The 12,349-nt window shown below is 38.4% G+C and overlaps 3 protein-coding genes and 1 pseudogene across 3 annotated transcripts; 2 read left to right on the top strand and 2 right to left on the bottom strand.

Moving 5' to 3' along the window:
* On the bottom strand, positions 179 to 3,015 carry LOC18587879. Its single transcript, XM_007011917.2, has 3 exons — positions 2,578 to 3,015; positions 902 to 925; positions 179 to 730 (listed from the first exon to the last, which is right to left on the bottom strand). Exons 1-3 carry the CDS (start codon positions 2,768 to 2,770, stop codon positions 429 to 431), a joined length of 519 nt encoding a protein of 172 aa, XP_007011979.1. The 5' UTR covers positions 2,771 to 3,015; the 3' UTR covers positions 179 to 428.
* LOC18587878 (lysosomal Pro-X carboxypeptidase) lies at positions 3,566 to 7,618 on the bottom strand. Its single transcript, XM_007011915.2, has 10 exons — positions 7,059 to 7,618; positions 6,627 to 6,807; positions 6,151 to 6,284; positions 5,941 to 6,053; positions 5,226 to 5,349; positions 4,962 to 5,117; positions 4,404 to 4,556; positions 4,222 to 4,301; positions 4,020 to 4,069; positions 3,566 to 3,919 (listed from the first exon to the last, which is right to left on the bottom strand). The coding sequence occupies exons 1-10, from the start codon at positions 7,431 to 7,433 to the stop codon at positions 3,789 to 3,791; spliced, it is 1,497 nt and encodes a 498-aa protein (XP_007011977.2). The 5' UTR covers positions 7,434 to 7,618; the 3' UTR covers positions 3,566 to 3,788.
* On the top strand, positions 8,693 to 10,268 carry LOC18587877 (annotated as a pseudogene).
* On the top strand, positions 10,686 to 12,135 carry LOC18587875 (temperature-induced lipocalin-1). Its single transcript, XM_007011912.2, has 2 exons — positions 10,686 to 11,356; positions 11,662 to 12,135. The coding sequence occupies exons 1-2, from the start codon at positions 10,985 to 10,987 to the stop codon at positions 11,845 to 11,847; spliced, it is 558 nt and encodes a 185-aa protein (XP_007011974.1). The 5' UTR covers positions 10,686 to 10,984; the 3' UTR covers positions 11,848 to 12,135.

Here is a 12,349-nt window from a genome sequence, read left to right as displayed (position 1 = left end):
CTGTGTCGGTGTTACCTCCCCCGATGCCTTTTTTTTCTTTCTCTGAATACATGCAGACATAACATATTTTTGACTATGGCAGTCTCAGCCTCTCAGGCAGGGCAGAAAAGAAATTACCGCTAAAGCTTTTGCCCAGGAAAGAAAAAGAAAAGACTTTTTCTTTTGTAGCTTTGCTTCAAGTGAAGAAATTGAGATGATATTATAGTAAGCGGTCCACAAAAACATGACAGTTACAGGTGATAATTCTTTAGAAACTTATATCATCAAAGGAATTCATGCAACTACAAATGGAGGATGCGAGGGAGAGATTGAGGGGGCCTTTTGCCCTTACAAGACTACTCAAGCAACTTGCTTGCCTGATTGAATAAAAATCAAGGTGGAATGCTTCGATTTCTTGACTAGGATATTTAGATGAATTATACAAACAGTTATTCCCCTTCCCATCCCATTTGTCGAGCTCTCTGCTCCCATAATGTTGTAACTTTCCTCTCCCTAATCAGCAAGGCCTCAGCCCGCTCTCTGGCCCCCTCACAGGTTTCTGTGGCAGCAATACATTTTTCCGCCTCCCTTTGGTACTGGGAAGCTACCCTTTTTGCTTCACCAAAGGTAATGTTCACATGGCGAGCATGCTCTGCCGTAACAGCTTCCTGCAACTTCAACTCCTCTGTCAGAAGGTCCACAAATTGCTTCTCCATCTCCTGCTTGAGATCAGGGTCACTGCTTCCACAATCTGTGTCACCATAATTCATATCATGCGTACATGATTGTGGTTTCACCAGATGAATGGACAAATTAATTACAAGACAAGAAGCAGGGCAATGACTTGATTGAAATTAAAAAGATGAATAGGAAGAGATAAGTCATAAAGTTAACAATTAGAGATGACGGAATAAACTCTAACCTGTAACTGAGAGATTGGCCAACCCTGCAAAAGAATAACAAAAGCACAAGAAAACATATAAGTAATTCAAACAGATAACCAAAACTTGACACAAAATTTTACAAGCACAGCCCCTGTAACTAGCAGGAGCACATAAAAACAAGGAAATCAACAGCTTAAGGAGCTGCAGATTCTGCATGCCAGCTTATGATTACACGGTAGTATCGTACAAACACAAAAGAAGGCATACAATCGTGTATAGAAGAAAGAAAGAAAATTGAGCTTGCATGTATTTATCTAGGCAGGTTAGGAATGTGAGAAGTTCCCCCCTTCTTATGCCAGCTTATGATTACACGGTTGTATCGTACAAACACAAAAGAAGGCATACAATCGTGTGTGGAAGAAAGAAAGAAAATAGAGCTTGCATGTATTTGTCTAGGCAGGTTAGGAATGTAAGAAGTTCTCCCCTTCTTTTGAACACCAGTGTCAAGTAAGAGGCAACTAGAATTTTGACATTTTTCAATTTGTGCTCATAATTTCTATCAATGTGGTTTGTGAAGAATTGAAACAGCCCAAATGCAAGTATTTTTTTCATGATCAATATCACATTTGTTCATATTCTGGTCACACACCACCACAATTGTTAATAAGTTAAAAAGCAAGATCAATAGTGCAACAGCACTGCAAATAATCGATGAAATTCCTAAATTATAATCAATTTCCATCATTAATGAACAACTCATCTATATGTCCTGATGTCATTCTGAGTTTCAATAAAATCATGCAGTTCATTACTCTACACAAGCTCACCAACACAGTTAGGCAAAGTGTAACAAAATTCTATAAAGAGATCCATATTAAATGTTACCAAAAATGGGTCAAATCATAAAGGACCAAGGCAGGAAAAGAATATCTTCATTCTGAAGTTATAAGAAAGAGATGGATTTTTAGAAGTCAACATGCTATGACATCTCAATAGTCATTCTACAAAGGTAGAGATCATTTCAGTGCCGTTGAAGTAAAACCCAAAAAAATTGTTGTTTATACCTCCTTCCTTATTGCATGGTTATTTGGCCCCTAAATTCCAGAAAGGTCTCACCTAACTCAACTTCCTTCTTTGTCATATGCATCAGAAATGGACCTAGAAGTGTCATTTTTCTTCCAATTAATATTAATAGAGTCATTCTGCACACAAGGAAAGAGGTACAAAGCAGAGGGCTCGGGTTCCATAGTTAGTTACAATGAAAACAAACCGGGTGCCTCTGAATTCCTCCACTCAATATATGATTAAACAAGCATTAATTTAAACTGAAATTTGGTTTTACTTGATTACATCCTGTTGGCCAGGCAAACAGATACCTCCAAAATTAGCAGCAGCAGCAATGGATCTAAACCTCAAATCGAAGAAACAGGAATTTCTCAAAGAATAAAACTTAAATCCAAACCTAACTTGGAGCGCACCCTGTCACTCCGTAAAAACTAAAGAAAATATAACATTCCCAAAGCTCAAAATGCAAAATTAGCAAGAAGAGCAGATCCAGACCTCAAAATTTCCAAAAGGGTATTCCTTAACTTCACTCCAATAAACAAAAAACCAATCAAAATCAAATTTTGGCAACAACCCAGAATCACAAAAACAGAAAAACATGAAATTTGATTGAAAAAATAAGAGGCCCTAAACAAGAAAGGAGTAATACCAGGGGCAATCTTGAGAAGGGAAAGAGGAGGAGGACAATCACAGATGCAAGGAGGACAAGAGGATTTGGAATCACCCAATCTAAGAGTTTTCTTGAATCTCCAATAAAGAGCTGGTCCACACACTCCCAATGCTGAAACTACAGCAAATATTACAAGACATAACCTCAAGCAAGTCCCTGCTCGTCGTGACATGTTTCTATCTCTCTCGCTTTAGTTTCTTTCTCCTTCTAGATTCTCTCTCTCTCTCTCTCTCTCTCTTTTCACTCTGTGTTTATGGAATAGTGAGATCTAACCAGGGATGCATTGATTGATAGCTATGAATATATGAAATCTACTGCTTCAACTGTCCTTTTAATGGTTTTATTATTCTCATGCATTTTTTTTCTCCTTTTTCACCTTTGGTTTTGAAGAAGTCAGTGTCAGCAGGCCAAACTTCATCTCACCATTTTCAAAATCTGAGGCTGAGGTGGTATTGACCCACCGCCCCTAAAAAGGAAACTTATCCAGGCCCAACAAAAGCCATATGTAAAAATTCTGTAATGTCCGTGTCCGTTTCTCAGTGGTCACTGTCCTGTCGGTTTTGGGCTTGGGTTATTATTTATTCTATTTTAAGAAAAACAATTATCAGTCTGAAATTGGATAAATTTGTACTAGTATATCATAGTAACAATTGGTTCGATAAGAGAAGGGACATATCCGTTTTCTCTCAATGAATTTGCAGACAAAGTTAATGTGTTGAGATAGATGTCTTGAGTTTCACATTGTAGTTTCACATTGTCCTTGATAATCATAGTCTGTTTCTAGCAAATTATGAAGCTTTTGGGGAATGACGGGATGGGGGGGGGGGGAGGGGAGAGAGAGAGAGAGAGCAGAACAGGAACAGCCAACAAGCACTTGTGTCGGTGCCATCAGGCTTTATAAGTAAAGAAGGCCATGGCACATAGCTCACAGCTGTTGACTACAATTAGCAATACTTCTAGTCAACCCTTGATCCTGGAAAGCTTGGAATGCAATAGTTTTTCAAGGTTTTTCATAAGATTGAGTGCACATAGCTTGGAGACATGAGTTGCCTGAATTCTTCATGAGCTTAAAATTAGATGAGCATTTCTGCAAATTAGATGACACATACAGCTTCAGGGAAGAAGAGCTTCAAAACATTGACTAATGCAATTAACCAAGGGTTTACATCAAAACTTCTATCATCAATTTATTATGCATGTCTGAGATCTGCATAGTACTCATTTAACCACTTTTGAATGATCTCAACTTCTTGTCTCCTCTGTTCAACAAGCCAGTCCGGGTCATCTTTTGTTGCGGACCGGAAATCAACATGGTGAGCTCCTAAGAAAGAAGAATGAGAGAGTTTCTTAAAGTTCATAACATTGACAAATGTGTCAAAAGAACAATGTAGGACAGAAATATTTTGTCATAATTCACATACCCTTTTTTGTGACAAGAGCAATGATGCTGGCAGATATATTTTTCAGCACGCTGTATGATTCAAATCATGTATCAGTTTCTTTATGACAAAAATCGTAATCTAAGAAGCTAAAGGAACAGGATGTCTGGTCACCTGGTAGTCAGCATCTGATCTGTTTTACTGAATCAGAAAGAAAGAAAGGATTTAAAAGAGAACTACTTACCCTCCTCTGCTCCATGGATCCTGCATTCCATTGGAAAATATGATATTGCTGCCAAATCTCTTTAACACTTTCTGAATTCTCTGCACAGGCAAGAGACGGTAAGTTCAATTTATCTGCATCTTCTCGAAAATGGGATATTTAAATAGAAGGAATTAAGGAGAAACATGGTAAAAGAAACTTACTTCGCCACCAAATTCAGTTGTGATCCAGTGTGGCCGAGGCAAAACTTCATATTTCATTTGGCATTGTTCTGCAAACTCTTCATAATCAAAGCCAGATGGAGGAAACATGCTCTCTTTAGAGCAAGTCATTGGCATAACCATCTCTGTGCATGTCTGCATAATCAGTTATGCTACAATGCATTAGGGGTGAGTAATCAAACTCTAGTTAAACTGTTATATTATTCCTAAACAGATATTGATTATTTGATATGGTTTGAAACTGCTTCCATAAATTAGTGATCACAAAGAACTAGATTAATTAAAGCTCATCAATCATCAGCAGGCTCCAACATGTACACTGATGCGATCTGAAATATAACTACATAGAAAAGGCAGTAGCAAGCTCTAAATTCTGGACAAATTTTGGATCTACAACCTACTACAGGAATACTGCAAATGTTGTGACCATGTCAGCTTTATGATCAATTCCTCAATAGGTCCAGTTGCATCTGTCTCCAATCAACTTAATAAGCTTTGAAATTGGTACATTTTGTATTAGATATCAAACAAAATGTTTACCTGCCAGTCCCAACCATGAAGGCCATGTGTATCGACTTCATGTTCTATCTCAAAGCAATTTTCTGCACGGGAATAGTTGTAGTATAAGCTCGCAGCTGCAAAACTGCGACTAAGCTTTGTTGCTCCTGATGGAAATTTATCAATTATCTTGCACATCTACATGTAAATAAAGGTTAAATGCCAAAACAAAAAATCAAGAACAGATCTTCGAAAATGTTCAAACTTAAAGCTTGCAACAAACCAGCTCATGTACAAAAGTCTTACCTCCTGCACAGGATAAGCAGGTAATGGCTTCAGGAAATTTGCTTCAGTTGGATAATTAACCATGGCTGTGTAAACAAATGCAGTCCATAGCCAATCTCGAGCAGAAGCTGTTGAATGAAGGCTCCTGAACTTTGAAGAAAGAAATATAATTAATTTTCAAGAAGTAAAATACATCATATGAATTGCTTCAAGGCATAAGAAATGTTAAACATGACTGTAATTGCTGGTCATTAACTTGGCTGAAGGTTAGAAGAATTTTTTATGGAAAAACTGAACTTCATGCGCAATTGTACCAATGAAAGTTGATCTACAATGTCCCCAGAGTACTTAAGAAAAATTTTAAGCATGCTTATTCAGATTTCAGGACTTCAACCAAAGCAGGACCCCAAAGAGCAACTCTTCTTACTAGACCCTAAACTTTCAACTGCCCAATCTTGGCTGTGCTAATTCTTGGCTCTGTTGACCTCCATCTCCCAGTAGTGGTCTCATTGCACCTAAATTGCTTCATTATCATATAATTCCTTTTTGAAATGTTTACAACATACAAAATATGTATTAAAGGAAACCAAAACTAAATGACAAAATAATATATTTATTATCCCTACAAATGAAGGCGTACCCATTGCATAATCAAGCCACTTTTAAAACAATCGAAGGATCAAAATTAAACTCTAGAAACAAGTTTACTGAATAAAATCCTGTTTTCATGACTCACTTGCAGGTTCTGAAAGCTTTGCTTAGTTCAGCCAAGGCTTCTTTCTGAGTTGACATTGCCTCCAGTTCTTCCCAGCTCCCCTTTATCACTTCATAGCAATTCCAGCTTACATCCTGAATGCCCATGTTAGTTACAGAGGAGAATTGAAGAACAGAAAGAAATTTATAGTTCAAGCACAGATTCATCTCTATGTGAGAACTAAAGATAGACCTTGAAATCCTGAGAAACAGCATCATAGAAGCTTGACCATGGAATTATCTTATCAAACTGCAATATAGGGGCTGAAGAAGCCAATGCACCAATTGCTATATGAGGGTATTTAAGTCTAAACCACGCTGCCAGCACTGCGGAAAGAGAGAAAATTTTCATTAATGACAGGAGATCATAGAAACAGTAAAAAGAAACAGCAATATAACCATTTTTCTGATAAATTCACTTCAAGTACCAGTATACCAGTATCCCACATTCACACCAGTTACCAATAGATATTTCACTAATGTAAGATGTTCCTTGAAATTCTGTACTGATAAACAAGTGCGACTCTACTAGAAGGAAAGGGATGTTCTTCGCTAATTGCTACCAATATGAAAGATAGATATGCTATCTTTAATCCATACATCGTAGCCATAACATCTTGAAAAAGACTAAGAAAATGAAAGGCTATATTTTGTTTCTGTTGAACTTACTTCCTCCATAAGACCCACCAAAGACCACGACAGGGGATGCTTCAGATGACAGATTCTGCTTCAAGTTCCTTATCAGAACTGCAAAATCAGCCAAGGCTTGCTGTGAATTCAAGTATCCCAACGTTTTCGCTGACTTGTACGATTCCTTCCCAAATGGCGTTGATTCCCCATAAAATCTATGCTGAAAAATCACAACAAAAATACAATGAGTTACAAAAAAAAAGAAGATAATGTTTTTGAGAAAGACATGGGTTTGAGGATATGTTTTCGGTTTTGGAAAAACGCCCACAGAGTTACAATAGACCAGGATATTTTCTGTGTTTTCAAGAACACCAAGAAACTATATTTAATGATGTGAGTTGCTCCCAAATAACTTTTTTCTTTTTAAACTATGATTATGGAACCCCGAGGAAGTGATTTTGTAAACGTTACTTCAATGAAGACAAGGAGAGCTTTGAACTTGGGAGCAATGTCAAGCATGAACCCGGTGTTAGCAGCAAACCACTCAATATCTCCTTCATTTCCAGTGTAGACAAAGATAGGAGCGCCTTTGTGCCAGTAATGACTGTTGATTAGGTACTTTTGGTAGAAAATTTTGGAGCTCTTGGGCTGGAAAGTGAAGTGGTCTAAAGTCTGAGGGAAGTAGTGAACCTTGAATGGAAGCTTTGGTTTTGGAGTCTTGGCTTGTTTGATTAAAGATTGATAGGTAGCTCCAGGGAAAAAGGTTGGCAATGAATTGGCTGGAGTTATTAGTGTTGCAGAGCAAGTAATGAGGAATAGAAAGAAAGGAGATAGGCTGGAAGCCATTGTCTCACAAGAAGCAGAGTGCTGGTTCTGGGCTGCTACTACCTTGCCTTCAGTCTTCACATGGGTTACATCTTTTGTAAGTTAGAACAGTTGGGGAAAGGTAGAAGTTAAAAAATATCAGTTCTAGATTCCGTGTACATGAATGGTTATGGGCCATGAAGTGTGCTAAACCTCTTTGAGTTGAATAGCACTAAGTTGTCAGCTAGCTGCCAACTGCCAGCTGAGACTAGAAATAGCAGATTAGCAGGTGACTGGAGAAAATTGTCTTAAATAAGCATCAACCAGATCATGAAAGAACAGATACTAGAAAATACCAAAGATGTTATAATTCAGGTAAGGCCAAGAAGAGCAGGATGTCAATTTCTAAATTAAATAGGGGATTAAATCTACTGGGACAAGGTTGTTGTTGTAGAGAGGGGCCTTGATTCCAAACAATCAAAGAATTATCAGTATTTCCCCGTCACACTTAATGTACAAAACGCCTACTCAATATATGGACCTTGAAAACTGTGACACTCTAATCCTAGAGCAAATGCAACATCTTGGAGACATGAATCAAGCTAAATATAGATCCCAATATTTAGAGAAGTTGGCAAGCTTAATTATCAAAAACAGAAAAAATGTTGGTAGTTTCAGCGTTGACATCAAAAGAGATAGACCTAGAATTGACCCCATGGCCATGAGAGACACTAGCTAGGGTCCAAGAAAAATAATGCATGTGCTTACAGCTTCCAGAGAAAAGATAGAACCTGCCCTTTGCCAATATCTAGATTGTCAGATCAATTCTCTGGCATCAACATTTTTTGTAATTATTGGTTTTTCTTAAGGATAACTTGGTGGCATTCAATATTAGGTTCAGGTGACCAAAAACAAGAAGATTAATCATGGTAGGCTATCTGTTTTTATGATACTTCAAACCCAATCTAAGAGACATTTTCTTTTTCCAGCTAATGAAGAGAGAGAAACTTTTAAGTTTGGCAGGAACAATAAATATTGCTCCTACTACTATCTATTTCCAGTATGCTAAAATTCAATAATAGAGTTTCTTTTAGTTGGATGTGATATCAATTTAACTTTCTTGTTTTCAAGAACTTCAACTTGGGAGGTTCATTACCATTTATAGAGGTTAGATGTTAATCAATTATCAAACCAAAGAACAATGTTACTTTCAGATCATTTACAGGTATATCATAACATCTACTAGCATTCATTTCTGACTGAGATGCACCAAAATATTGAAGTCTAACTTGCCCCGGGGACCAACCTATTTACTTGACAGTAGTTGTTCAACAGTAGAAAATCTCAGTTGGCCTGCCAACCTTCATTTCTTTCCATCCAATGAAATGAAAACTAAATGCAACACATTACACATGATTAACACATCTTGTCTTTGTTAAAGGACCCATCATTCACTGTTCAAAGGAGATTAGTGGGCAATCATTATGACAGTTCTTTATCAATTTTGAATTATTGCAGACTCTCAATCAAGGCATTCATATTTTCTTTTGACCTGACTTGGTCATATGCTCCTTGAGAAAGTCTAGCTTTTCTTGTAACTTGTAAGCAAATATCAAAGTCCTGTCGACCTAGCCTGCAATCAAGAAAGTCTAGCCAGTCCTGAAATCAAACACCAAGGTCCTATTGTGTCCCACCTCCTTGATTTGTTATTGAAATCTACCTTTAACTTTGGAATGCTATTTTGATCTGGACTAAAAATTGTAAGACTATAACTGTTCCCTTAAACAGAGTCAAAGGCTCCCAGAAGAAATCTGGCAGTTTGATTTGTTTAACCATTCAAAGCATACACATGTTAAGATAGTTACTCTTCCACGTCTCACTTAAGGCTCTCCACTGCACCAGGAATATCTCTATTTACTGAAACCTCCCAAAAACCTGACCAAAATCTGTGGTATTTGTAACAAATTGGGCAATGCAAGCGGTGAAGAAACTCAATATCAAAAGGTACATGGAAGATGGTATGAGATAGCTCCATTCCCATCAAGATTTCAGCCCAAAGATGGGATGAACGCAAGGGCTACGTACAGTTTAAGTGAAGATGGAACTGTGAATGTGCTCAATGAGACTTGGTCTGGTGGCAAGAGAGCATACATCGAGGGCAGTGCCTACAAGGCAAACCCCAGCAGCAATGGGGCCAAGCTCAAAGTGAAATTCTATGTGCCTCCTTTCTTGCTCATTATTCCGGTTGTTGGGGATTACTGGGTTTTATACATTAGTGGTGATTACAAGTATGCTTTGGTTGGCCAGCCTAGCAGGCAGTACCTTTGGGTATACCTTTATGGCACTCTCTCAAATCTTTGTGTATCTACTAGTATGTTTATGCAATAAAAGATTTTGTAGTAGCATTTCTTGAAAAAGGGTGTCGGGCCAATGAGCTGGATTTCACTATGAGTATTTGATTCTCTTCAGTTTTGTTTTGTTGTGTTGCTTTTGTAGATATTATGCAGGCAGAATCATCTTGATGATGAGATATACAACCAGTTGGTACAGAAGGCTGAAGGTGAGGGGTATGATGTTAGCAAGCTGCAGAAGACACGACAAACTGACCCTCCACCAGAGGAAGATAAAACCAGCCCCGAGGACACCAAAGGCATTTGGTGGATCCAATCCATCTTTGGGAAGTAGGAATCAGTTACTGATAATCTAGGTCCTAAAAGGTAACTAGTAATTTATGATAAAAAAATAAAAGCTAGAATGATGAGCCTCAGATAGGGGTGTGGTTCAGCTTTTGTTTTCTTTCTCTCTTAACTTTTGTTGAGAAATAAACCCAGCCTTGGAAGAGTTACAGATATCAGTATCATTTGTTAGGCATGATTCCATTTGCAGTATTCTTTCAAATAATGGCATTTTGGCGTTTGCCTTTTCTGTTAAGATAGGATAGACCCATAGCCACTAAGAAATAATCAAAGTCCTTCAATCAACTATATTGCAGCAATTTCGGCAGTACTTGGTCCAGGCCCACTGGAATAACTACAGCCCCCCATGGGCATACAAGCTGCATCAAATATTGAAAGCTTGGGCTTATAATTGACCTTCAGCAAGACCTTACAAGCCTGGGCATAGATTGTTATGCATGGTGCATGGACAGTTCTACTTGCTACTTTGTAAGTATTTGATTGAGTCCTGTAAAAGCCCAAAGAATGCAGCTATCTGTTGCTAGATGGAAAATACCATCAAAATCCTGCCTCTTTCCTGAGGTGAACGTAAGCTGAAATCGACTCATTTGACTATTCTTACTCCTTTTCTTCCTCCTTAAGTTTGCTTCTTTGCAATCTCCACATCACCCAAACCTGTTTCCTCTTCCCATAGATGGGACGGCCTAGAAGCTTCCATGTGGATCTGGTGGTTAAAACCAGACATAAGCACACATGTAGGGCCCTTAGTCCTCCACGTCTCACTTGAGAATCTCCATTGCACCAAACGTTTTTTCCTATATTACCTTATCAAGAATCAACAAAAAGCAGATTACGAACCGTCTTGAACCCCAACCAAAATCTCTCCTCTCTCGCGATCTAAAACAGGAACCCGGAACAATGTCCCAGAAACCAATGGAAGTGGTAAAGCATTTGGACATCAACAGATACATGGGAAGGTGGTACGAGATCGCCTCATTCCCGTCGAGGTTTCAGCCTAGGGGTGGGGTGAATACGAGGGCTACCTACACTCTGAGAGAAGATGGAACTGTCCATGTGCTTAATGAGACTTTCACTGATGGCAAAAGAGGGTATATAGAAGGCACTGCCTACAAGGCTGATCCCAAGAGTGATGAGGCAAAGCTGAAAGTCAAATTCTATGTTCCCCCATTCTTGCCCATCATTCCTGTTGTGGGGGATTACTGGGTTTTGTTCATTGATGATGATTATCAGTATGCTCTCATTGGTCAGCCTAGCAGGAAGTATCTCTGGGTATATCTTTTATTCTCACAGTCTCTTTTAAAAGTTCTAACACTTTAAACCCAGACATAGTCTGAGTGCATACAGGAATGTCAGCTGGAATTATAGAGTATATTAGCATATTAACCTGAATTCTTAAGATAGATTCTACTCAATTATAGAGGAGACAAAATTGAGAGGTGAAAGTGCTAATATAGGACAAGAAATGCACTGACTGTTGCTATTGGGATAATTGTAATTCTTTAACATAGCTCGAGAAATAATTGCTGCAAGCACTGATTGGTTGTCTTGGAATATTTTTGGTTGTTTTGTTGTAGATTTTATGCAGGCAGCCACATATGGATGATGAAATCTACAATCAGCTGGTGCAGAAGGCCAAAGACGAGGGCTATGATGTGAGCACACTGCACAAGACCCCACAAAGTGATCCTCCACCAGAAGGAGAGGAGACCCCCAAGGACACCAAAGGAATATGGTGGATCAAATCCATTTTTGGAAAGTAGGACTCAGTATGAATATGACAACCTTATGGTTTAGTATAAATATGCAAATAAAATATTGGGTCAAAACCCAGTTTGAAGCATAGGGCCTGCAGTCGAATCCTATCTCTTTCTTTGTTACATGTAAATAATAGGGTCTGTGAACTCATCTTATAGCTGTATGCAAGTTTGGTTTGGTGTGTAGGGTGAAGCATGATGGGGAGGATTGTAAGACTTGGACACGACAGATAAATTAATTTTGTTTGTTGGAATCCAATGATGAACAGCTGAATATCTGGGTGCAGTCTTGAAGCTCTCCCCTTTTCCGATGTGACAGCATGCTTATCGATAAATCATATAAAGCAATCAGGAGTCAGGATAAAGCTTCCCTCCTCGTGAAACCATTTTTGCAACTATAGCAGGCGAAATTTCTAGTAAAAAATACGTTCATATGCCTATCTGATTGAAGCTCATCTGCTTCTCAGATATTACACAAGTGCACTTTTCTCCATTTCGGGAGATGTGA

The sequence above is a fragment of the Theobroma cacao genome, chromosome 9, assembly GCF_000208745.1.
Source record: "Theobroma cacao cultivar B97-61/B2 chromosome 9, Criollo_cocoa_genome_V2, whole genome shotgun sequence".
Taxonomy (NCBI): Eukaryota; Viridiplantae; Streptophyta; class Magnoliopsida; order Malvales; family Malvaceae; genus Theobroma; species Theobroma cacao.
The sequence above is the reverse complement of the archived record's forward strand: the minus strand, read 5'-3'. Positions and strand labels throughout refer to the sequence as shown.